This window comes from Pseudophryne corroboree, chromosome 7, assembly GCF_028390025.1.
Source record: "Pseudophryne corroboree isolate aPseCor3 chromosome 7, aPseCor3.hap2, whole genome shotgun sequence".
Lineage (NCBI taxonomy): Eukaryota > Metazoa > Chordata > Amphibia > Anura > Myobatrachidae > Pseudophryne > Pseudophryne corroboree.
In genome coordinates this window covers 53,711,488-53,738,245 of record NC_086450.1, presented here as the reverse complement: position 1 = coordinate 53,738,245, position 26,758 = coordinate 53,711,488, and the positions used below count along the sequence as shown (strand labels likewise).

General features: G+C 45.8%; 1 protein-coding gene across 4 annotated transcripts in view; it reads left to right on the top strand.

The window, feature by feature from the left end:
• MREG (melanoregulin) overlaps positions 1 to 26,239 on the top strand; it is a 157,957-nt gene extending 131,718 nt beyond the window's left edge. For all 4 annotated transcript variants that reach the window (XM_063933169.1, XM_063933166.1, XM_063933168.1 and 1 more), the window contains 4 exons: positions 8,309 to 8,462; positions 12,602 to 12,692; positions 23,998 to 24,161; positions 24,252 to 26,239. In XM_063933169.1, coding sequence (XP_063789239.1) covers positions 8,309 to 8,462; positions 12,602 to 12,692; positions 23,998 to 24,161; positions 24,252 to 24,353 — 511 coding nt within the window. In that variant the 3' untranslated portion in view covers positions 24,354 to 26,239. The remainder of the gene's footprint in view (positions 1 to 8,308; positions 8,463 to 12,601; positions 12,693 to 23,997; positions 24,162 to 24,251) is intronic.
• Positions 26,240 to 26,758: the final 519 nt, after the last annotated feature.

The following is a 26,758-nucleotide window of genomic DNA, read 5'->3' as shown; positions in this document are numbered from 1 at the left end:
GTAAGGGGAGGATTCACCAATTAATGACAGTCATAACACCTGATACCACTGTCAGCAGACTCTGCATCATATGCATTAACATTTAAATAAAAACCTTTTCTGACAATCGCATCTGCATAATAGACGTGGCAGAGGCCAACAAAGGTAAAATAAATCATCTTACAATATAAACAAATTTTCTCTTACATCCTAGAGGATATTGGGAATCCATTTAGTACCATGGGGTATAGACGGGTCCACAAGGAGCCATGGGCACTTTAAAAATGTGATAGTGTGCGCTGGTGCCTCCCTCTTTGCCCCTGCTACCAGTTTAGAAAATGTGCCCGGAGGAGCCGGTCACGTCGCTGGAAGTATTTGAAGAGTTTTCTGCACTTATTTTCTCTGTTTGTTGTTTTCAGGCAGGGCTGGTTGGCATTAGCCTGCCTGCTTTGTGGGACTTAGGGGGGGAATGGCCCAACCTCTTGACAGGACTTAGGGGGAGAATGGCCCAACCTCTTGAAGGGTTAATGGTCTCGTTCCCCGCTGACAGGACACTAGCTCCTGAGGGAACTATTTGCAAGCCCCACTATGGCGAGCGTACATTCCCACAGCACGCCGCCACCCCTAACAGAGCCAGAAGATAGAAGAGTGGTGAGTACTAAGCCGGCATCCCGGTTAGCGGGTCGCCGGCCATTATGGCAGCATGAGGGTACGGAGATGCACGGCTTCTACATGGGGCGGAGGACTCCCCAGACTCAGTACACAGTGCAGGCGCACCGCTTCTGAGGGAGCGAACGGAGTCTAAGTACACTATGTGTGTACACAGTACCCAGCCTGGCATTACAGACTTAAAAGGGGGGGGGGGGGGGGGCTGACTCCATTTTAAGCACTAAAATTACCTCGGCCAGCATAAAATAGTGCGGGAAGACTGCACGCCATTGAAGGGGCGGGGCTTAACTATAAGCAGATCCAGCAGCTCACCAGCACCATTTTCCCTCTGCAGTGGACACAGTCGCTGACTGACAGGGGCGCACAGCTCCTCCGAAGAGACTCCAGATTACCTCAGCGCTACCAGGGGGTCATAGCAGGGGGGGAGCGCTTACTAGTGTACTAAGTCCCCAATCTGGGTACTTAGTCTGCGGCCCGGCTAAGCTTGGCATTAGCAGTAAGGGCGCTGTGTGCTGGCTCCATACTATCTCTGTGTCTCCCTGGAAGGACTCTTTGTGGATTAATTGTGCATTTAACCTTTTCCTGTGTGTGTGTGTGTGTGTGTGTGTGTGTGTGTGTGTGTGTGTGTGTGCGTGCTGTCACTGTCACTGTCACAGTATTTCAGACAAAGAGTGTGTTTCATGTAAGGCACAGTGTTCCTCTTCTCCAGTGGGTTCATTGCAGTGTACCCTCCCAGGCTAGCGGGGCAGAGCCAGTGTGGCTGGACTCCATTAGGGGAATGATTTCTACTACATTGTCTTGCAATGAGAAAGAGATGCAATACTTAAGACAATCTGACTGAGTTTATGAAGAGAGACTTCGTACCCAAACCAGTGTCTCAGTCCCCTACCATTTGTCTGCAAAAACATTCTTTGGCCCATATCCTGCAGTCTGACTCTCTGAGGATGAAGGGTCAGACATGGAGGAGGGGGAGGCGGACTCAGAGGTGGGAGAGGCTACTCTGTCACAGGGAATAGAGGCTCTCATAGAAACTATCAGAGAAGTTCTGTATATCCCTGATAAGGTAACAGAGGAGACTGGGGAATCTTATTTTAATATAAAAAAAAGAAATCCTCAGCCACTTTTCCTGTGTCAAAGGAACTAAATTCCCTGTTTGAAGAACCATGGGTTAATCCTGATAGGAAATTTCAAAACCCTAAAAGGTTGATATCATCTTTTCCTCCTGAGGATAGGAAAAAATGGGAAAATCCACCGATAGTGGATGCATCAGTATCCAGGCTGTCACGGAAAAATGTATTGCCTGTCCCTGGTGCAGCCTCGCTTAAAGACACGGCTGATCGTAGAATTGAGAATACACTGAAATCTTTGTATTCAGCTGCTGGGGTGGCCCAGAGACCCACTATAGAAAGTGGGTGGATTACTAAGGCCATCGCCAAATGGTCAGGTAACCTACTTGAGAGGTTAGGTACATTGCCTCAGGGGGAGATTATTTTACTCCTGCTACATATACAGGACTCTGCGAATTTTATGGTGGAAGACATAAAAGAAATAGGCTTGCTTAATGCACGCACCACTGCTATGGCAGTGTCAGCACGCAGAGGCTTATGGCTACACCAGTGGACTGCTGACACGGACTCCATGAAAGGCGTGGAAGGCCTACCCTTCACATGAGAGGCCTTATTTGGAGGTGAATTAGACAAATGGATATCCAAAGCTACTGTGGGTAAGTCCATGTATCTTCCTTCTGCAGCTCCCCCAGCCAGGAATGCCTACTCAGGACCTAATCTACAGTCCTTCCGGACTGCCAAGTTTAAGGGAAAATCCAGAGGTTCTTCTACAGCCACCAGAGGCGCTAGAGGTAAACCACGCAAACCAACAACTGCTGGTTCACCGGAACAGAGCTCAAGCTCTGCTTCCTCACAGCCTTCAGCATGATGGTGGACCGCGATGCCTGGAGGACTGGCAGGTGGGAGCCCGACTAAAATTTTTCAGTCATATCTGGACAGGTTCGTGCCAGGATCCCTGGGTCATAGATCTTATTTCCCAGGGCTACAGACTGGAGTTTCAGGAGCTCCCACCTCACAGATTCTTCACCTCAGGTTTACCAGTTTCACAAGAGGCAAGTATAACCTTGCAGGACGCCATTCAAAAATTGGTACAGACTCAGGTCATTGTTCCAGTTCCACCTCATCTGCAAAACAAGGGATATTATTCCAACTTGTTTGTAGTACCGAAACCGGACGGTTCGGTACGACCGATTTTTGAATCTCAAGTTGTTGAACCCGTACTTACGAGTGTTCAAATTCAAGATGGAGTCTCTGAGAGCGGTGATCTCAGGTCTGGAGGAGGGGGAATTCCTAGTGTCTCTGGATATCAAGGATGCGTACCTGCACATTCCGATCTGGCCGCCTCATCAGGCTTCTCTGCACTGCAGGACTGTCACTACCAGTTCCAGACTCTGCCATTTGGTCTCTCCACAGCATCGAGGATGTTCACCAAGGTGATGGCAGAGATGATGTTTCTCCTTCGCAAACAGGGAGTGAACATAATTCCGTACCTGGACTATCTTCTGATAAAGGCGCCGTCCAGGGAGAGGTTGTTGGACAGCATTGGCCTCGCAACCAGACTACTCCTGGATCACTGTTAGATCCTGAACCTTCCGAAATCTCACCTAGAGCCAACACTGAGGCTTTCATTCCTGGGAATGATACTGGACACAGAGTCACAAAAAGTGTTCCTTCCGTTGGTAAAGGCATTGGTAATCCAGTCGATGGTTTGGGATGTCCTAAAGCCAACCCGGATATCGGTGCATCTCTGCATACGCCTTTTGGCAAAAATGGTGGCCTCTTAAGAGGTGCTTCAGTACAGAAGGTTTCATGCAAGACCCTTCCATCTCGATCTGTTGGACAAATGGTCCGGATCGCATCTTCACATGTACCAGAGGATCCGTCTGTCGCCAAAAGCCAGGATCTCTCTTCTATGGTGGCTTCAGACTTCTCACCTAATCGAGGGTCAATGGTTTGGGATTCAGAATTGGATTCTGCTAACCACAGACGCAAGCCTCAGAGGTTGGGGAGCAGTCACCCAGGGGGTGCAGTTTCAAGGAAGATGGTCAAGTCAGGAAGTTGTCCTTCCAATCAACATTCTGGAGCTCAGGGCTATATACAACACCTTTCTGCAGGCCTCATATCTTCTTCAAGATCGGGCCATTCAGGTCCAGTTGGACAATGTGGCGGCAGTGACGTACATAAACAGACAGGGGCGGAACGAGAAGCAGAGCAGCAATGTCAGAGGTGTCAAGAATTCTCTGGCCAGAAAAACACGCTGTGGCATTGTTGGTGGTCTTTATTCCGGGAGTAAACAACTGGGAAGCAGACTTCCTCAGCAGACATGACCTGCACCCTGGGGAGTGGGGATTTCACCCGGAAGTGTTCAGGTGCTTGACATGTCGGTGGGGACATCCACAGATCGACATGAGGTCCTCTCGTCTCAACAAGAAGCTCAAGCGGTATTGTTCTAGGTCGAGAGACCCTCATGCAGTGGCAGTGGACGCTCTGATGACTCCATGGGTCTATCAGACGGTGTACGTGTTTCCTCCACTTCCTCTAATCCCAACAATTCTGAAAAGAATAAAGAGGGAAAAGTTTCAAGCAATAATCATTGCTCCAGACTAGCCAAGAAGGGCCTGGTACACGGGCCTTCTGGAGATGCACCTCGAAGATCCGTGGCCTCTACCTCTGCGCGAGGATCTTCTGCAACAGGGCCCATTCGTCTTTCAAGACTTACCGCGTTTAATGGCATGGAAGTTAAATGGCTGATTCTAGCCAGGAGAGGGATTCCTGACAAAGTCATCCTGACTATAATCCAAGCCAGGAAGGGGGTAACGTCTAAACATTACCACCGTATTTGGAAGAAATACATCTCTTGGTGTGAGCGCAGACAATATTCTGTGGTGGAATTTCATCTGGGACATTTCCTGCTTTTTCTGCAGTTGGGTGTGGATGTGGGCCTACGTCTGGGCTCCATAAAAGTCCAAATTTCGTCCTTGTCCATTTTCTTTCAGAAACAATTGGCTTCTCTCCCTGAGGTCCAGACATTCTTGAAAGGTGTTCTGCACATCCAGCCTCCCTTTGTGTCTCCCACGGCACCTTGGGATCTCAATTTGGTGCCACAGTTTCTCCAATCAAACTGGTTTTAACCGTTACAGGAGGTAGACTTAAAATATCTTACATGGAAGACCGTCACACTGTTGGCCTTGGCTTCAGCAAGACATGTGTCGGAGCTGGGGGCGTTGTCCCACAAGAGCACCTATTTAATTTTCCATGAGGACAGAGATGAACTCAGAACTCATCAGCAATTTCTTCCTAAGGTGGTGTCTGCATTTCACATCAACCAACCTATTGTGGTTCTGGTTGTTACCGACACCTCTGCTACTTCAAAGTCTTTGGACATTGTGAAGGCTTTGAAGGTGTATGTAAAACGAACAGCTCATCACAGAAAATCAGGCTCTCTGTTTGTTCTTTATGATCCCAATAAGATTGGGTGTCCTGCTTCAAAGCAGTCAATTTGCGCTCTTGATCAGGCTCACTATCCAGCATGCTTATTCCACGTCAGGATTGCCGGTTCCAAAATCTGTACAGGCCTACTCTACTAGGTCGGTGGTTTCTTCTTGGGCAGCTGGCCGGGGTGTCTTAGCTTTACAGCTCTGCCGAGCAGCTACTTGGTCAGGTTTGAACACGTTTGCTAAGCTCTACAAGTTTTGATACTTTGGCCTCTGAGGACCTTCAGCTTGGTCAATCAGTTCTGCAGGAACCTCAGCACTGTCCCACCCGGTTTGGGAGCTTTGGTACTTCCCCATGGTACTAAAAGGATTCCCAGTATCCTCTCGGACAGTGGTTCTCAAACTCTGTCCTCAGGACCCCACACAGTGCATGTTTTGCAGGTAACCCAGCAAGTGCACAGGTGTATTAATTACTCACTGACACATTTTAAAAGGTCCACAGTTGAAGCTAATTATTTCACTTGTGATTCTGTGAGGAGACCTGCAAAACATGCACTGTGTGGGGTCCTGAGGACCGAGTTTGAGAACCTGTGCTCTAGGACAGAAGAGAAAATAGGATTTTAATTACCTACCGGTAAATCCTTTTCTCGTAGTCCGTAGAGGATGCTGGGCGCCCGCCCGGTGCTTTGTTCTTCCTACACTCCTACACTGTTACTTGGTTAAGTAAGGTTCAGCTGTTGCTGTTCCTCTTTTCAAGTTTTGGTTAGCATGGCTTTCCTTGTGTGTGTGTGTGTGTGTGTGTGTGTGTGTGTGTGTGTGTGTGTGTGTGTGTGTGTGTGTGTGTGTGTGTGTATGTGTGTTAGTTCGGAAACTCACCACTATCCTTTTATATCCTTTTCTCAAAGTATGTCCGTCTCCTCGGGCACAGTTTCCTAGACTGAGTCTGGTAGGAGGGGCATAGAGGGATGAGCCAGAGCACACTATCAAATTCTTAAAGTGCCCATGGCTCCTAGTGGATCCGTCTATACCTCATGGTACTAAATGGATTCCCAGTATCCTCTGCGGACTACGAGAAAATAATTTACCGGTAGGTTATTAAAATCCTATTATATGATTTACAAATATGTATTCTTGCTTGTATAACCAGATGTGATAGAGATTATTAAAAATACTTGAACTCGACAACATATTTGAGAAAAAATAATTCTTGTTTAGAATAGCTAGTTTGCATATCTCCGGAACATATAATAAAACGTATATAAAATTGCTGAGCTTCACAATGAGAAAATATATTGTTGGTGACGTACAGTATATGATATCCATGAATTACATATACATATAAAACATCAAAAACAAACATAATATCTATATAAGAAAGAAACACACTGAGTCTAAAAGATATTTTAATGATCACATTTAATGTTTTTCACAATTGTATGTTCGTTGATATTTAACATAACAGGATATTTTAATAATATGAAACAAAAGTTATATTTCAAGTAAAATGAGGTCTACATTGAAATATATATACTTTCTTCTTTTCAAGTGTGCCAACAAAATACAATCCTGTTTTTCTTTGTGTTTTGATCTCCAATTTTATTGTCTTGGGCAGCACCCCATCTTTGTGGATTCCATTATCTAATGACCTAAGAAATTGGGGAATTTAGAAATTTGATAACAAGTTGTGCAGAAGTCCAATCCCTTCCCCCTACCCCTTTCACAAACCATATTCTTCAGGTGGGAAATAGGAAAACTACGTAATCTAGAATTTTAATAAACCTTCCCTAAGGGGATGAAAAGGGGGTTGACATAATCACGTGATTACCAATGTGTGGCTTGCGTTGCAGGAACGGCAATCTGAACAAAATTTGGATTGCACCTCCAGTGTGTAGAATTTAATAAACTACAAAAATGGTCCTGTCGCTGTTTACAGTATCTGCTACAGGTGCTCCTCGGGTAACGCCAAGAACCATTGATTAATATTTACTTACATTAAGACGTCTCAGATTTTCACCTGTGTAGATTTACCAAATTATTAAATCTCATTTATATTTACAACAGTGAAAATCAGAAACTCCCGTGCGAAGAACTGGTAGAACAGCTAGTGTGTATATGTGTGTGTGTGTATGTGTATGTGTATGTATATATATATATATATATATATATATATGTATATATGTATATATATGTATGTATGTATATATATATATATATATATATATATATATATATATATATATATATATACATACATAAAATATATTTCACCATAGTGTGCCTTTCAACCAACATGCTAGGGTTTTAGCGCATGTGCAAGTCATATAAATAGTTTTCACCATCGAATACTTTTGATTCAATGGTTAGTAACCATTGCATCGAAAGTTTCAATGGCAGAAGCATGGCATGGCCATCATATGATGGTTTGCTTCCGATGTCTATCCCTAGGGCTCTTCTAATCAGCATGTGCCGAGCTCCTCCAATCACAGCTTGGCACATGATTTTCTGACCCTATTGCTGAGATCAAGGAGGAGGAGACTGACCCTGCTGCTGCTCTCTCACACACTGAGTCATATACAATCTAATTCCCCCTCCCATTCCTGTGCTGCCGGCGCCGCAGCTTGTCATGCAGTGTGACAGGCATAGCAGCAGCCGGCAGCAGAGTAGCAGAGCAGGGAGAACGCCTCCCTACTTTGCAGACTCTGCTTAGTGGTCATCGCTGGGCCTGCCTGCAGCGCTGCCAGGTGCCCTCTGAGGTTTCCGTCGCGCCTGGAGCTTGCGCTCCACCGGAACTGCCCTACCGACGCCCCTGGGTAGTGGCCCCAGAGCATTGCTTTGCCCAGGGTCCTATACTGCTGTTAAGATGGCCCTGCCTGTCCCATCATAACGTCACAATTACAGGTGAGGCCACTGTCTCTGGTAAGTACAGCACTGTATGGGGCATCCTAAGGAGACTCCTGGCAGCTCCACTGGCACCCTGCAAGCCAAATGTAGGCGCCATGGGACAGTAATAGTGCCTCTCCCAGAGCCTTGTTTGTTGGCACCGCTCGCATACCCTAGTTATGGCCCTGGTAATAAAGTGCAAGAGAATTCATCACAGTTTGTTTATTTCCGCATTAAATGTTCTACTGACACTATTACTGGTCCTCTGTCTTTCTGTAGCAACAACAACCATATACAGAATTATTCCGTGATCCATGACGATGAGCGAAACCTATGGAGCTCCCCTCATGACTTGTCACATACAGAGGCTGTGGACGATCGGCTGTTGCACACGTGGATTCAGACCAGGCGCCAACTGGAAAAAGACTCTGAGGTGGGTGGAGAGCTGGGGAGATTTCTGCTTTGTATAAGAGGTGCCCAATATACAGTGATAAATCCACTCTCTTTAGCCAGTTTAGTAATCTAGATGGAAATAATGACACTGTGGTCCTGGGAGATCCGGTTAGGATCCCAACAGTCAGGATCCTGGCTGTCAAACTAGTGGCGCCGGAATCCCGACACAGCTGAGAATACCAACTGGGCACACAATCCTGGCGTACCGATACCCGGGAACCTGAACACCCAACTGCCAGACTGGGAGGAGGATAGATTTATGCTGCGGTGGGAGGGTTATGGTTAGGTATCGGCTGCGGGAGAGGGGGAGGGGTTAGGGTTAGGCACACCAGGTTAGGGTTAGGCTGCGGAGGGGAGAAAGTAAGGTTTAGGTTGTGGGTAGGGAGGGTTACGGAGCCATTGGGGGTAGGTAAGTATACTTTCTTTCCCGTGTTGGGATTCACACTGTCAGGATGCCGCGGTCGGTATTCTAACCGCCGGCATTGCAAACCCAGCCAGGTCCTGATGCTATATTCATATCATAGAGACAATAGAAAACTCGTCTCAGACTGCATCAAACAGAAGACATAAATGCCAACAAAATCACAGCTCAGGTTTTAGGTTAAGTAGTGATTATTATCTGCTTTAGGTCATTAATTAGTAAGGGGGCTTCATTTTATCTATGTTTATTAATTATAACATCCACAATAAACACACAAAACAGTTTCTGCAGTAGTTGATATCCTAGTAAAGATTGTAAAGTATAAAACTATAATCAACTGATAATCTAAAACAAACATGGTGACATGGCAGGGGATGACGGAAATTAGTTCTTTTAGAACAGAGCTTGTAGGATTTGAATGGCTTTGTTCTAATGTCTGCCATATGTACGGCGCTGCGAAATACTGTACTTGTGGCGCCTTATAAATAAAATGTAATAATAATAATAATGGCTTTCGCCTTTTATTTTCTGAATTAAAAATAATCAATTCACATAAGAAATGTTTATCGGGAGCTGTACTTAGCTGCAAGGTTCCATAGGAACCTCTCACGCTGCTATGACGCAGGCTATCTGGGCTGGTGTGAGCAATACCCGCAATGTGCACAGTCAGAACTTTACGCTTCCTTGGCTCTCCCCCTAAATTTCATTATAGCTTTTAGAACTCGGGGGCCATAATGCTGAGGAGGGTGTGGTATAATTCCACATAGGCCCTCATTCCGAGTTGATCGCTCGCTAGCTACTTTTAGCAGCCGTGCAAACGCATAGTCGCCACCCACGGGGGAGTGTATTTTCGCTTTGCAAGAGTGCGAACGCCTGTGCAGCCGAGCGGTACAAAAACATTTTGTGCAGAACAAGACCAGCTGTGTAGTTACTTATCCTGTGCGATGAATCCAGCCACTGAGGTCCCGGAATTGACATTAGGTACCCGCCCTGCAAACACCTGGACACGCCTGCGTTTTTCCAAACACTCCCAGAAAATGGTCAGTTGACACCCATAAACTCCCTCTTCCTGTCAATCTCCTTGCGATCGGCTGTGCGAATGGAATCTTCGCTAGATCCAGTGCACAACAACGATGCTCTTTGCACCTGTATGACGCACGTGCGCCTTGCGGTGCATCCGCAGTTTTGACATTTTTTTTTACCTGCTCGCTGCGCTGCGAAAATTGGCAGCGAGCGATCAACTCGGAATGACCCCCAAAATGCGGAGGTACTTCAGACATAGCAAACTCCTCTGTGACTTCTTTGTTGCTTATGTAACTGTTTAATACTAATCCCAGCTGTGCTTTGCTTACCAAATAATCTCTTACGTCACTGAGTTGCAACACTGGGGCTTGTGACTGCCCTGAGTTTGTGATCTGGCCGGCTGAGCTGCATGGAATGTATCTCAGTTCTGTGTCCATTGCTTGAATCCTGCCATGTTCTCTTTGGGCTTTTAGGGCTATATAACAATTTTTTGCACATAATTGTATCCTGTCGTACCTACACGCACTCTGATACTACACCTTGCCAGATATTTAAAACCAACCAAAGTAACCACCTTGTTAGCTATCATGTCAATCTTATGTACACTACCTAACTTTTATATAAAAACTGAGATTTCTAACTATATGAAGCTACCTGTACTCTATAAAAAATAATAATAATCAGCATTGCAATTGAGCAGATCTATGTAGTGTGCAGCCCCACATCCAATTATTTTGCAGCCGCACACTACATAGATCTGCTCAGCTGCAATGCTGATCATTTTTTCACAAAGTACAAGGCAAGCTTCAAATAAGGCAGATGGCTCAATGAACACAGTGTCTGAATGCAATGACACAGGCAATGGGTTCGAATCCCGGATATATGTCAGCATCTTGAAATGTAATAAAGGACAGTGGGGGGTCATTCCGAGTTGATCGCTCGCTAGCAGTTTTTAGCAGCCGTGCAAACTCCCACTTCCTGTCAAGCTCCTTGCGTTCGCTAGAACCAGTGCAAAACCACAAAGGACTTTGTACCCGTATGACGCGCGTGCGCATTGTGGTGCATGCGCAGATTAGCCGGGTTTTTTTCACTGATCGCTATGCAGCAAACAATCAACTCGGAATGACCCCCAGTGACTGAATGACGATGAGCTCTCAAGTAAGTTTATGAATGTTTTATAGGTATTAGCAATGGAAGGGGTGGGGGAAGGAGACAAGGACCATCAGGAGATGCTGGGCTTCAAAAATGGGGAGGATAATTTAAAATCTTAATTGACAAGTGCCGCAGGCAGCGCCCCCTACCCTGCAGTGCTATGTGCTGTGGCACACTCCGCACCACCCTAGTTATAGCCCTGGTTTGCGGACTGTAATAAACAACGTGAAATTCCACCCAAAATGTAAATTTCCATTTTGCATGGATTAAGTCAAATAGTAATACAAAGTGTATCTTATTTTCATAGGGATTTAAATATTTCACACAGTGCCGTATAAGATAATTACCATTTATTTATAAAGAAACCATACATACGGTTTTATAAATGTATATTTCGAAGTGGTGGTATGGAAAAGGCAAACAAATGGAATTTGATCAGAAATGCAGGAGAAGTGGCGACATTGCTTCCTTGCGTATACTAGCCCCCTCTGGCCACTATATAGAAACATCGTTAGCTTTCCTGATAAGTGTTATCGTTTGTATTATTGACAATCCTACCATTACAATCAATTTTTATGCACCTTTTTCAAAACATATAGGGGTATATTCAATAACAGTCTGGTCCATTCCGACATGCAGTTGTCGAAATGGACCAGACAACCCCTATTCAAAGAGTGGCCAAATCCGACTGTCTGATTTGGCCGTTCCTGTGTCCTGTCCTGCTGCTGCTGTCAGCGGGGGGAGCAGTGTGCGGCGGCTGGCGGGGGAGCAGCGTGAGGTGGCCGGAGCTGGCAGCGGGAGTGATGCGCGGCGGAGGAGGCACTGCAGGTACTATCATCCCCATAGCCAGCCGCACTGCTCCCCGTCTCCTCACCCATTCCGACTTGTTTTCAAGTCGGATTGAGTTTGTCGGAAAGGGGGCCAAAACCTGTTGGATTAGGCCCCGTTTCCGACAGCACAAGGGGGATCGGCGGGTATTCCGCCGATCCACCTGCTTTCCGACAGCATGTGCCCCCATTGAATAGGTCGAAACCCCTTCCGACCTATTCCAGTCGGAAACTGCCATCTTTCCGACAAGACGGCAGTTTCCGACTCTTATTGAATACAGCCCATAGCCTATATACTGTATCTCTATAATAAACTTTTATTCATGACATATTGGTGATGATTGCATTTGTATTTGGATAGTACTCTTTAGTATGACGTACTAGTGAGACGTATTTTTAGGCTTTGCATCGAGATGCATGCAATTTGAAACTAGAATATGTGTGAAACGATTATATTACAGTTCTGGTGTTCTTTGTAAACCCAGCACATGTGAGATAAGGAGGAGTAGGTCGCTGTGATCCTAATATCTATTGTTCAAGCTCCAGTGGAGCCCGAGGCACCCATTTTACTCATTGACTTTACCGGGATTATGAACAAGTAGTTGAGGTCAAAATCCGAGGGAGTTCATTAATTTTGTGCATTTTTTCTTGGCATCTTATAATCACAAAATTTTTATTTTTCTGGTCAACATTCAGGAATGGCAAAAACTGAACTATGAAATCTACACCCTGAGGCAGGCAAGGCGAGAAGTGAGAGCAAGGTGGAGGCGTATCTTGGAAGACCTAGGTAGGTAGCAGGAAGGTAGCTTAAATCATTTGTACCTGTTTAATTTTTTTGAAAATTTTTTGGAAACGGTTTTCTAGAGATGGTCGCTGCAGATCGTTGTGTTGGGGGGGCCAGTACCATGCTGCAGGTCTCAGATGTAATTACGTTTCAGCATGACTGGACTTTTAAAAGTAATTATGTTGGAGGCCTGCACAGACATAATATTCATCAGAAGATCTCCAGAAGCAGATGAAAGAGGTCCTAGGGGAAGCTTTACTCCTAAAGGGCCGTACAGATGGGAGTTGTGGAGGGAGATGTGTGCTGAGCGAGGGTGGGACGACACGGGGGTTGCTCATTTCACCCAGCGGTGAAATGAGTGACCTGCTAGATTGTGCCTGCATGCAGGCCAATCTAGCCCTGACGATAGCGACGCGCGGGACCGCGCATTGCTCTCGCCGGCACCCCTACACATGGAGCAATGGGATTTTAATTTCTAAGCAATCTAGTTAGATTGCATAGAAATTAAGTAAACGTCTCTCTTAAGGGGTGTATTCAATTTATCGACATTGTCAGAAACAGGGCTAAAACCTGTCGGATTTGGGCGCTATTCCGACAAAACACGTGGCTCCACGGTTATTCTGCCAATCCATGTGTTTTCCGACAAGTTGGAATTGCCGACTTGTCGGAAAAACGACAGCTAAATTGAAAAGGTCGGAACAGTTTCTGACCTAAAAGTCAGAAACTGACGTCTTTCCGACAAGACTGCACTTCCAACTACAATTGAATACACCCCTAAATGTGCTAACCCATATCACTATGGCTTGCAGTGTTTCAGTCTCTGCTTTAGGAACACCATTAACATTTTAAAGTTGCCATGGGAATCATCGCAGTTGTAGAATTCTGCTGGGACCTGGAGGAGGGGTGATGCGAAGAAAAGATAAAATGTGTTAAACTGAAGTGTGCGTGTGAAGGTGTTATCAGATCTGCTGGCCTCATTTAGTCAGCACGTGTGTGTGTGTGTGTGTGTGTGTGTGTGTGTGTGTGTGTGTGTGTGAATTAGGGGTCTATGTACTAATCATTGGCGGGAGATAAAGTACCAGCCAATCAGCTCCTAATGGTCATTGTCCAAACACAGTCTGTAACATGACAGGGGCTGATTGGTTGGTACTTTGTCTCCGTCCACTTGATCTCTCTCCAAGGCTTAGTAAATAGACAAAAATGTCTTTAGAGTGTGAAGTCTTCTTGTGTCTGACAACCTGTATGGTTATAGGTCCACAGTCTGGATCTATGGCGCTGACCCATCTCCCTACAAATACTGGACTCGGCAGTGGAGTGATACTGGTGGTCATTCTGAGTTGATCGTTCGCTAGCTGTTTTTAGCAGCCGTGCAAACGCATTGTCGGCGCCCACTGGGGAGTGTATTTTTGCTTTGCAGAAGTGCGAACGCGTGTGCAGCAGTGCGCCTGCAAAAACATTTTGTGCAAAACAAGACCATCCCTGGACTTACTCTTCGTGTGCGTTGATTCTAATGTTGGAGGGACGGCTTTTGACGTTACACACCCACCCAGCCACACCTGCATTTTCCCTGGCACGCCTGCGTTTTACCAAACACTCCCTGAAAACGGTCAGTTGCCACCCAGAAACGCCCCCTACCTGTCAATCTTTTTGCGGCCACCAGTGAGACTGAAAACGTTGATAGAACCTGAGCAAAACCACGATGCTCTCTGTACCCGTACATCGCGCATTGCAGTGCATACGCATGCGCAGATTAGCCGATTTTTTCACTGATCGCTGCGCTGCGAAAAACGGCAGCTAGCGATCAACTTTAAATGACCCCCAATGTTCTGGCTGTAGTTCTCCAGAACATTAAGGGTTTCATGCATGAAGGCTCAGATGGATCTGTTTTATAAATGCACAAGAACACATTTCAGATAAAGCAGGATTTTTCGTTTCTACTAACTGAAAAGTGCATAGAACTCATAGAGTAGATATCTTTGACTTTTTCATTTCGGTTGTCACATTCCTGCAGCCCCCAAAGATAACGATGGTGGCTGCGCAGAATTGATATCTATAAAATTCCCCTTTCTCTTACGTCCTAGAGGATGCTGGGGACTCCGTAAGGACCATGGGGTATAGATGGGCTCCGCAGGAGACATGGGCACTTTAAGACTTTAAATGGGCGTGAACTGGCTCCTCCCTCTATGCCCCTCCTCCAGACTCCAGTTAGATCCTGTGCCCAGAGGAGACTGGTCACACACTAGGGGAGCTCTACTGAGTTTCTCTGGAAAATAGACTTTGTTAGGTTTTTTATTTTTAGGGAGCACAGCTGGCAACAGGCTTCCTGCTTCGTGGGACTGAGGGGAGAGAAGCAGACCCACTTTCCTAGACTGATGGGCTCTGCTTCTTAGGCTACTGGACACCATTTAGCTCCAGAGGGTCTGAACACTGGTGTCGTCTAGCTGTTCGTTCCCGGAGCCGTGCCGCCGTCCTCCTCACAGAGCCGGAAGATAGAAGCCGGGTGAGTATAGGAAGCAAGAAGACGTCAGATCTTCGTGAGGTACCGCGCAGCGGTCAAGCTGCGCGCCATTGCTCCCACACACACACAAGGCACTACAAGGGCGCAGGGGGGGTGCCCTGGGCACCAAAATTTACCTCAGATACTAAACTGGCATAGTATATACACTGCATAGGCAGGGTATACAAACCCCCGCCAGTATAAATAATAGCGGGACCGAAGCCCGCCATCAAGGGGGCAGGGCTTCTAACCTCAGCTCTAACCAGCGCCATTTTCTCCATAGCTTGTTGCAGAGACGCTGCTCCCGGACCCTACCCTGCTATACACAAGTAACAGGGTGCAAAACGAGAGGGGGGGGGCACAATAATTTGGTGCTGATTTGATATATATTTATATATAAAAGCGCTTACAGGTCTGAGGTATTTTTAATATTACAGACTGTGTGTGAGCTGGCAAACTCCCTCTCTGTCTCTCCAAAGGACCTCATTGTGGGTCTGTCCCCTATAATCCAGTGTGTTTGGGGGTGTCAGTACGTGTGTGTCGACATGTCTGAGGCGGAAAGCTCTTCAAGGTAGGAAGCGGAGCAGAATGTGGTAATGACTCCGTCGGCACCGCTGACTGCTGATTGGGTAGACATGTGGGGGTATATTTACAAAGATTCGTGTTTTTGCCGTTTTTAAGGGTGTTTGAACTCGAATGGTATCGGGTGCATTTTACTGCAACTTTTTGAATCCTGATACGATCATTCACTAAGCTGCCGATTTTCCAAATTCGTATTTTCCGATGTCGATGTGATTCGTAATGTCAGGCAGTGTTTTACGGGAGTGATGAGTAAAACACTGCCTGACAAAACACAAGGAATCCCGGCCGGATCTGTGAGATCCGTGCAGGGCTTCATTGTGTACCTTAAGAAGGTGTTTAAAGTGTTAAAAATTCAGAAAAAAATTGCGTGGGGTCCCCCCTCCTAAGCACAACCAGCCTCGGGCTCTTTGAGCCGGTCCTGGTTGACAAAACATGTATGTAATAAACTTATACTGTCACGGTGTGTGTGTCCTGTTTTTTGTTGGGTATTTTTTAAGTAGTAGTACTACTACAGGTACCAGCAGGCCCGGTTTTCCACCGCATGCTGGTACTTATGGTTCTCCAAGTACCAGCTTGCGGGGGAGGCTTGCTGGGACTTGTAGTACTGCTACTAAAAACAATATTCTCATTTTTTACACTTGGCTATCAGCCCCCCATCCGCCGCCCTTGGATGGGGGGGACAGCCTCGGGCTTCACCCCTGGCCCTTGGGTGGCTGGAGGGGGGGACCCCTTGATTTAAGGGGTTCCCACTCCTCCAGGGTACCCCGGCCAGGGATGACTAGTTGGGTATGTAATGCCAGGGCCGCCGGGACCACAATAAAAGTGTCCCCCGGCTGTGGCATTATGTACCTGGCTAGTGGAGCCCGGTGCTGGTTTAAAAAATACGGGGGACCCCTACGCTTTTTGTCCCCCGTATTTTTTGAACCAGGACCATGCGCAGAGCCCGGTGCTGGTTGATGAAATATGGGGGAACCCCTGTCATTTTTTTCCCCATATTTTTTCAACCAGGACCGGCTCAAAGAGCCCGAGGCTGGTTATGCTTAGGAGGGGGGACCCCACGCATTTTTTTTTCTGTTTTTACACTAAACACACCCTTTCCCATAGATAACCATGCACAGATCTCACTGATCCGTGCATGGTTATCCAAACTCGACTGGAAAAAGCAGGTCTATTTTTTTGCTGCTTTTTTTAACGATTCGCAAAAAAATAGACCCGCACTTGAGCACTCAGAGACTAACACCCAAATACGAATGAATAGTGAATACCCGTATTGTATGAAATAACAGCCACGTTTGACCGATGGTCTATTCATTCGTATTTCAGAACTTTGCCGTTAAATCCATTACGAATAGACCAGACACTGCCGAGATTTGTGCTTAGTGAATTCCCGGATTGGGACTTTGAAAAAAAAACACAGATCGGACAAACTCGATTTTTTAGTAAATATTGGCCGTGGAATGTTTTGAATGCAAGTGTGGCTTTATTACATAAAAGGTTGGACAAATCTGAGTCTCGGAACCAAACATGGAGACAATCCATGGATATTACTGTGTCACAGAACCCATCAGGGTCCCAGAAACGTCCCTTTACCCAGATAGCAGACACTGATACCGACACGGATTCCGACTCCAGTGTCGACTATGGTGATGCGAGGTTACACCCAAGGGTAGCCAAGAGTATTCAGTACATGATTATAGCAATAAAAGATGTATTACATATCACAGAGGACCCCTCTGTCCCTGACACAAGGGTCTGTATGTTTAAGGAGAAGAAACGTGAGGTAACGTTTTCCCCCATCTCATGAACTGAACGCTCTATTTGAAAAGGCTTGGGAAACTCCAGACAAGAGGCTGCAGATTCCCAAGAGTATTATTATGGAGTATCCTTTCCCCTCTCAGGACAGGTTACGGTGGGAATCATCACCCACGGTGGATAAAGCCTTGACGCGGTTATCCAAAAAAGTGGCCCTACCGTCCCCGGACACGGCGACCCTAAAGGATCCTGCGGACCGCAAGCAGGAAACCACTTTAAAATCAATTTATGCGACTACGGGAGCCCTGCTCAGACCGGTGGTTGCGTCGGCGTGGGTGAGTAGCGCAATTGCAGGTTGGGCAGATAACTTGTTATCTGACATGGACACCCTCGACAGGGATACTGTTCTGTTAACTTTGGGTCACATCAAGGACGCAGCGTTATACCTAAGGGAGGCTGCGAGAGATATTGGCCTCTTGGGATCAAGGGCCAATGCCATGGCAATTTCAGCTAGGAGGTCGCTGTGGACCCGTCAATGGACTGGTGATGCTGACTCCAAGAGACTTATGGAGGCTTTGCCTTACAAAGGTGAAGTTTTGTTTGGGGATGGCCTCGTGGACCTGGTTTCCACAGCTACCGCGGGTAAGTCTTCTTTTTTGCCTTTTGTTCCCCCACAGCAAAAGAAAACGCCTCAATACCAGATGCAGTCCTTTCGGTCTCATAAATTCAGAAAGGGGCATGGATCGTCTTTCCTCGCCAGAGGTAGAGGAAGAGGGAAAAAAACACCACCTACTGCTAGTTCCCAGGAGCAAAAGTCCTCTCCGGCTTCTGCCAAATCCACCGCATGACGCTGGGGCTCCCCTGCGGGAGTCCGCACCGGTAGAGGCACGTCTTCAGCCAGGTCTGGGTTCAGTCGGACCTGGATCCTTGGGTGCTAGGAATTGTGCCCAAGGGTACAAACTGGAGTTCAAAGACGTGCCTCCACACCGATTTTTCAAATCGGCCTTACCAGCTTCTCTCCCAGAGAGAACAATAGTTTCAGCGGCAATACAAAAGCTGTGTCAACAGCAATTGATTATCATGGTTCCCCGGTTACAACAGGGAAAGGGTTTTTATTCAACTCTATTCGTGGTCCCGAAGCCGGACGGCTCGGTCAGACCGATTCTGAACCTAAAATCCCTAAACTTGTATTTGAAGAGATTCAAATTCAAGATGGAATCTCTCCGAGCAGTGATCTCCAGTCTGGACAGGGAGGATTTTATGGTGTCACTAGACATAAAGGATGCATACCTTCATGTCCCCATATACCCTCCTCATCAGGCGTTCCTGAGATTCGCTGTGCAGGATTGTTATTACCAATTTCAGATGTTGCTGTTTGGGCTTTCCATGGACCGAGGATTTTAACCAAGGTAATGGCAGAAATGATGGTGCTCCTGCGCAAGCAGGGTGTCACAATTATCCCGTACTTGGACGATCTCCTAATAAAAGCGAGATCAAGAGAACAATTACTGAAAAGCGTGGATCTCTCTCTGAGGGTGCTACAACAACACGGCTGGCTTCTAAATTTGCCAAAGTCGCAGTTGGTTCCGACAACTCGGCTGTCGTTTTTGGGCATGATTCTGGATACGGAAAGACAGAGGGTTTTTCTTCCAGTGGAAAAAGCTCAGAAAATCCAGAACATACATGGTCAAGGATCTGCTGAAACCAAAATGAGTGTTGATTCATCAATGCACTCGAGTGTTGGGAAAGATGGTGGCGGCCTACAAGGCCATTCCGTTTGGTTCCATGCAAGAACTTTTCAGTGGGACCTATTGAACAAGTGGTCAAGGTCCCATCTCCAAATGCATCGGAGGATAAGCCTGTCCCCCTGGAGCAGGATCTCTCTCCTGTGGTGGCTCCAGAGTGCTCACCTTCTAGAGCAGGCCTGGCCAACCTGTGGCTCTCCAGCTGTTGTAAAACTACAAGTCCCATCATGCCTTTCCACAGTTTTGCTATTAGAGAATGCTAAAACTGTTGCAGGCCGTGCTGGGAAGTGTAGTTTCACAACATCTGGAGAGCCACAGGTTGGCCAGGCCTGTTCTAGAGGGTCGCAGGTTCGGAATTCAGGATTGGGTTCTCGTGACCACGGACGCGAGCATCCGAGGATGGGAAGCGGTCACACAGGGAAAAAACTTTCAGGGAATATGGTCAAGCCAGGAGGCTTGTCTGCACATAAATGTGCTGGAATTAAGGGCTATATACAACGGCCTAAAACAGGCGGAGCACCTTCTTCGCAACCTACCCGTTCTGATCCAGTCGGACAACATCACAGCCGTGGCGCATGTAAACAGACAGGGCGGAACAAGGAGCAGAGCAGCAATGGCGGAAGCCACCAGGATTCTTCGATGGGCGGAAAATCATGTAAGCGCTCTGTCAGCAGTATTCATTCCAGGAGTGAACAACTGGGAAACAGACTTCCTCAGCAGGCACGATCTCCATCCAGGAGAGTGGGGACTTCATCAAGAGGTCTTTGCAGAAGTGACAAGTTGCTGGGGACTCCCTCAAATAGACATGATGGTGTCACGCCTCAACAAGAATCTTCGTACATATTGTTCCAGGTCGAGGGACCCTCAGGCGATAACAGTGGACACGCTAGTAACACCATGGGTGTATCAGGCGGTCTATGTGTTCCCTCCACTTCCACTCATCTCAAAAATATTGAGAATCATAAGAAGAACAAAGGTTCAGACGATACTCATTGTTCCAGATTTGCCTCAAAGGGCCTGGTATCCAGATCTTCAGGAAACGCTCACGGAAGATCCTTGGCCTCTTCCTCTCAGAGAGGACCTGTTACAACAGGGGCCGTGTGTGTTCCAGGACTTACCGCGATTACGTTTGACGGCATGGCAGTTGAACACCAGATCCTAGCTAGGAAAGGTATTCCAGGGGAAGTCATCCCTACTCTACTTAAAGCTAGGAAGGAGGTAACGGCGAAGCACTATCACCGTATCTGGAGGAAGTATGTGTCTTGGTGTGAATCCAAGAATGCTCCTACGGAGGATTTCCAGCTGGGTCGTTTTCTCCATTTTTTACAGACAGGAGTGAATATGGGCCTAAAGTTAGGCTCCATTAAGGTGCAGATTTCGGCCTTATCAATATTCTTTCAGAAGGAATTGGCCTCTCTTCCAGAAGTGCAGACTTTTGTGAAGGGAGTACTGCGCATCCAACCTCCTTTTGTGCCCCCAGTGGGACCTTAACGTGGTGTTACAGTTCCTTAAATCACATTGGTTTGAACATCTTCAAACTGTTGACTTGAAATTTCTCACTTGGAAAGTGGTCATGTTATTGGCCTTGGCATCTGCAAGGCGGGTGTCCGAATTGTCGGCCTTTTCTCACGAGCCCTATCTGATTTTCCATGTAGATAGAGCGGAATTGAGAACTCGTCCTCAATTTCTACCCAAGGTGGTTTCGTCGTTTCACATGAACCAACCTATTGTGGTGCCTGTGGCTACGGATGTCTTTGTGGATTCCAAGTCCTTTGATGTGGTCAGGGCTTTAAAAACCTATGTAGCCAGAACGGCTCGTATTAGGAAAACGGAGGCACTATTTGTCCTATATGCGGCCAACAAGATTGGCGCGCCTGCTTCCAAGCAGACTATTGCACGCTGGATCTGTAACACGATTCAGCAGGCTCATTCTAAGGCTGGATTGCCGTTACCAAAATCGGTAAAGGCCAATTCCACTAGGAAGGTGGGTTCTTCATGAGCGGGTGCCCGAGGTGGCTCGGCATTACAGCTTTGCCGAGCAGCTACTCGGGTTCAAACACTTTTGCAAAATTCTATAAGTTTGATACCCTGACTGATGAGGACCTCATGTTTGCTCAGTCGGTGCTGCAGAGTCATCCGCACTCTCCCGCCCGGTCTGGAGCTTTGGTATAAACCCCATGGTCCTTACGGAGTCCCCAGCATCCTCTAGGACGTAAGAGAAAATAAGATTTTAAACCTACCGGTAAATCTTTTTCTCCTAGTCCGTAGAGGATGCTCGGCGCCCGTCCCAGTGCGGACTGAAATCTGCAATGATTGTACATAGTTATTGATAAGGTTACACAAGGGTTGTGTTACAGTTGAGATCAGGCTGTTGCTGATATTTGTTGTTCATATTGTTAACTGGTTTACTTATATACCATGTTGTACGGTGTGTTTGTGGTGTGAGCTGGTATGTGTCTCACCCTTAATTAACAAAATCCTTTTCCTTGAAATGTCCGTCTCCTCTGGGCACAGTTCCTATATCTAGAGTTTGGAGGAGGGGCATAGAGGGAGGAGCCAGTTCACGCCCATTTAAAGTCTTAAAGTGCCCATGTCTCCTGCGGAGCCCGTCTATACCCCATGGTCCTTACGGAGTCCCCAGCATCCTCTACGGACTAGGAGAAAAAGATTTACCGGTAGGTTTAAAATCTTATTTTCTCACCTTTTGCTCAAAGCATAATGCATGCCCAGACTCTGCACTAGTGTAGGTCTTTACTGCGCATACGCAGCCTTGCAGCTTATGCCTGTGCAGCCTGAAATCCCCTGAAGGGGTATACACGCTTGTTCGAGAGGGTAAGACCACGCATGTGCAGTCTGAAATTGTCTAGACTGTTTGTATGCATGCGTGGTCTTGTCGGCTACAGGAAACTGTCCACTTCACATCAGCATTGTGCGAATGCCAGGCTGCCGAAACTCACCGAAGAGCTATTTACAAAGGATCTCTCCGACAGGTGTTGTTTTCAGTAGATGAAGCACAGAAGTCCCAGATAGCCTCTATTTGGAAGTTATGGCGAGATTTAGTAGTTTAGAGACAGATAAATTGGACAGAGATAAAGTACCAACCAATCAGCTTCTAACTGTCATTTTTCAAACACAGCCTGTAACATGGTTGTTAGGGGCTGATTGGTACTTTGGGGGCTATGTACTAAGCCTTGGAGAGTGATACAGTGCATGGAGATAAAGTATCAGCTAACTGCCATGTTACAGGCTGTGTTTGAAAAATGACAGTTAAGTGCTGATTGGCTGGTACTTTATTGCTGTTCACTTTATCTCCATTCAAGGTTTAGTACATAGGGCCTAATTCAGAGTTGATCGCAGCAGCAAATTTGTTAGCAGTTGGGCAAAACCATGGGGGTCATCCCGAGTTGTTCGCTCGCTAGCAGATTTTAGCAGCATTGCACACGCTAGGCCGCCGCCCTCTGAGAGTGTATCTTAGCTTTGCAGAATTGCGAACGAAAGATTAGCAGAATTGCGAATAGAAATTTCTTAGCAGTTTCTGAGTAGCTCCAGACCTACTCACAGATTGCGATCAGCTCAGGCCGTTTCGTTCCTGGTTTGACGTCACAAACACGCCCTGCGTTCGGCCAGCCACTCCCCCGTTTCTCCAGACACTCCCGCGTTTTTTCCTGGCACGCCTGCGTTTTTGCGCACACTCCCAGAAAACGGCCAGTTTCCGCCCAGAAACACCCACTTCCTGTCAATCACACTCCAATCACTTCAACGATGAAAAATCTTCGTTCGGACGTGAGTAAATCTACTAAGTTTTGTGCTAAAATACTAACCGCATGCGCACTGCGTACCATGCGCATTTTTGCCTTAATCGCTCCGTTGCGAAAATCGGCAACGAGCGAACAACTCGGAATGACCCCCCCATGTGCACTGCAGGTGGGGCAGATATAGCATGTGCAGAGAGAGTTAGATTTGGGTGTGGTGTGTTCAAACTGAAATCTAAATTGCAGTGTAAAAATAAAGCAGCCAGCATTTACCCTGCACAGAAACAATATAACCCACCCAAATCTAACTCTCCCTGCACGTTACATCTGCCCCACCTGCAGTGCCCATGGTTTTGCCCAACTGCTAACAAATTTGCTGCTGCGATCAACTCTGAATTACCCCCATATACCCCAATCTCTCTCTTACTTTTTCTCTCAATGCTTTGAAAATGTCACCCTTAGGGGGGCATTTGAATGCGATACGGACAGGGTCTTACCGCCCCCTATGCATCATCCAGCACCCGCAGAAAGGAGCCCATCGCTGCGATGTGCAGGGAGGGCTGTCGGAGGATCTGTGGTCTGCTCAGACCACGCTGCAGGGCGACCACTTCTGGGGAGGGTTCCAGGGGAACTTTCTGCCCCGGCCAGCAATGCAATGTGTAGCTCATAGGATAACACCATCTTCAGATGGCGGTAGCCATGGGGACCAATATCTGGAATGCATCACATTCCAGATATTGGTAAATCGGGCAGCATCGCATCCCCCATAGAAACCGATGGGGGATGCAGCTGCTGGGGCAATGAAGGGATCGCAGAAGGTATCTTCAATACCTGCTGTGGTCCCTACTTCTTACATTCAGGAGATACCTAATATTTGCGTCTAAGCCCTGAAATAACCTGATATAGCCGCAAATATACTTTGATAAATGGGCCCCCAAGTCCTGTCTGAATTATCTATGAGATTTTTTTTTCTCTCCCAGGTTTTCAAAAAGAAGCAGAATCCCTTCTGTCTGTTTCAAAGCAAAGCACGATCAGTAACCCTAAGAACATGAAGAAGGCAATGGATCTGCTTCTTCGGCTCACAGACGATACAACCATCTTCCCTGCGGGGTGGGACCTTCCAGAGCGATACCTTTATATAATGGTAAATGCTCTTTTGATTATGTAGTCCTTGTCATCTCCAATGCTCTTAAAAAGGTAGCCCTATATATTACTATTTCTATTTCCCACATAGGACCGGCTGATCTGTCTTGATGCAGTGGATGACTTCTTCAACATAGCTCACAAGAAATACCCCAAAACACACATGGAAACAGACTCTAAGCTGAAAAAATGATCATCTTCTTCTTTTTTTTTTTTTTTTATATATAAATTATTTCCTTCCAGCTGGGCTGCTAGCTCTGTTTCCAACTTGTCAACATCTTTTTAACTTGTCTTAGCTGTGAGTGATTATACAACAGAAACGTTGACTTTCCGTCTGGTTATCACACGAGTGTCACTCAAAGAACGTAAAATGATACAATAATCTACTAGAAGTTAGAAAATATTAAACCCTGGATTTAATGCATCTGTCTAACCACTAAAACATCATAAAGGTTCTTCCTTGGAATAACACACTTCCCCCGACTCTAGAACTGTTTGGTAGACTTCTCTCTAACGTATACATAACTTCCATGGACTTATTGTTTCTTAAACTCAAGATCTTGCAATTTTCTGGAATGATGTATTGCAAGTTGTACGATACAAAAAAGAAGTCAATATGTTAAATAGCTAGATACAGTATAGAACCAAGACTCTAAAAATGTGCATTTTAAAGCTGATATTAAATGTTCTGGGTGTATCTTCTGCCTATGAAAATAGTTCAAGGCATCAGAAGAGTAACGGGGTTCCTAGAAGGCTAATGCTTTTTATGTATAGATTGCAGTTATGAAATAGTGGGGTCTATTTACTATGCCTTGGCTGAAGATAAAGTGGACGGAGATAAAGTACAAGCCAACCAGCTCCTAACTCTCACGTTACACGCTGGGTTTAAAAACTGACAGTTAGGAGCTGATTGGCTGGTACATTATATCCATCCTAGGCTTGGTAAACAGACCCCAGTGTCTCTGTTTGTTGTGGGGGCATCACTAAGAGTTGGTGCTAGAGAAAATGTGATCTACTGTAGAATTGTACAGAGACCTTTTTAACGTTCAGGTGATCCAATTTGTGCAATTTATCAATATTGAGAATGAAGTCTGCTTAACAGAAACTAGCTGTGAAGTGCCTCTGTGGTGTTCTAGTGAGATGATTGAATGCATGCTCATGAATATGGGTTCATTGCACAAAGTGGATGCCACCGTTCTGTATAGTCAGCAGGTGGTCTTTAAAAGTTGCAGTGAAACAGATAACGTTTAAGGGCAATGACGCATCTAGCCCTTAAATGTGCAATGCTGTTTATATAGTTACATATTTTTCCATTGCATCACGCGTTTCGCCACTCGCAATGTGAGAAAATGGAGTGCTGTTAAACCTAAAGGATATGTCTCCTGTCTTCAGAGTGGCTGAATCGATTACACCTTCTTTTAACTATTTATTATATTAAGTCAAAATACATATATTGGGGGAGATTCAAATGTTTGAAAAGTCAGTTGGGAGTCTTTTTTTTCCTATCTAATAGACAGGAAAAAACAGACACCCAACTGACTTTTCAAACATTTGAATCTCCCCCAATGTATTTACTTAATCTGTTTTATGTTTAGCTTTCAGAATGATAAAGATGTAATAAAATATGGCTTTGGGGTGGCAATCGCCACCTTATATATATGGAAAAGTCTTCAGGTATAGACTTAACTATTATGTGAGTCATTGTGCTATTTGTTATGGATGCAAACGTCTGTAAAGCTAGATGCAGAGTCTGAAAGAGCAGCCACAGCCAGCAATGTACAATGCTGAAGGAGGATTCATTATTGTGATTTTATAAATATCAGCTTAATTACTGAATACATTTGTAAAACCATTGTAAATAAATATAATTGTATGTTCCAGGATAATATTGCAGAGATTATAGTTACCAGTTGTTCAGGACATAAAATATTGTATATTTATTAAATGAAAATGGATAATTGTATTCGCCAGAGAGCCAGATCATTGGAAATTGTAAGAAGTTATTGCTCTGTTTATTTTCTGTGTCTGGGTCCGCTTATAGGTGCCACATCTCTAATAAACCACTTGTGTTTACAGGAACATGCATGCTTCCAAAGTTTGTTTCTTGTGTAGATATGTTTTTATTTTTTGTTATTTTACAGATATTGTTACGCCTTTGTGTTGGTTTTCACTGTGAGGAACTTCAATTTTTTTTTTTGTCTAAGCAATTGTATTTTTCACAACAAATCAGGCTTATATATATAGAGATATATATATATAGAGATATATAGAGATATATATATATATATATAGAGATATATATATATATATATATATATATATATATATAGAGATATATAGAGATATATATATATATATATATATAGAGATAGATATATATATATATGCAGTGGTCAGGCTCGGCACTCCTTAAAAGGGAGAGAATACTTGCTGCGGTGCCATCTGAGGATATAGTCTGGAATCCTGTATGTAGCATTGGAAGCAGAGGCACTCGACAGACTAGTGATGAACATACAGCCTTTATTCCGGTCCTATGCCGTTTCGGGGCGGTACCCCGTCTTCAGGGACAAGCAATACATGTATTGCTTGTCCCTGAAG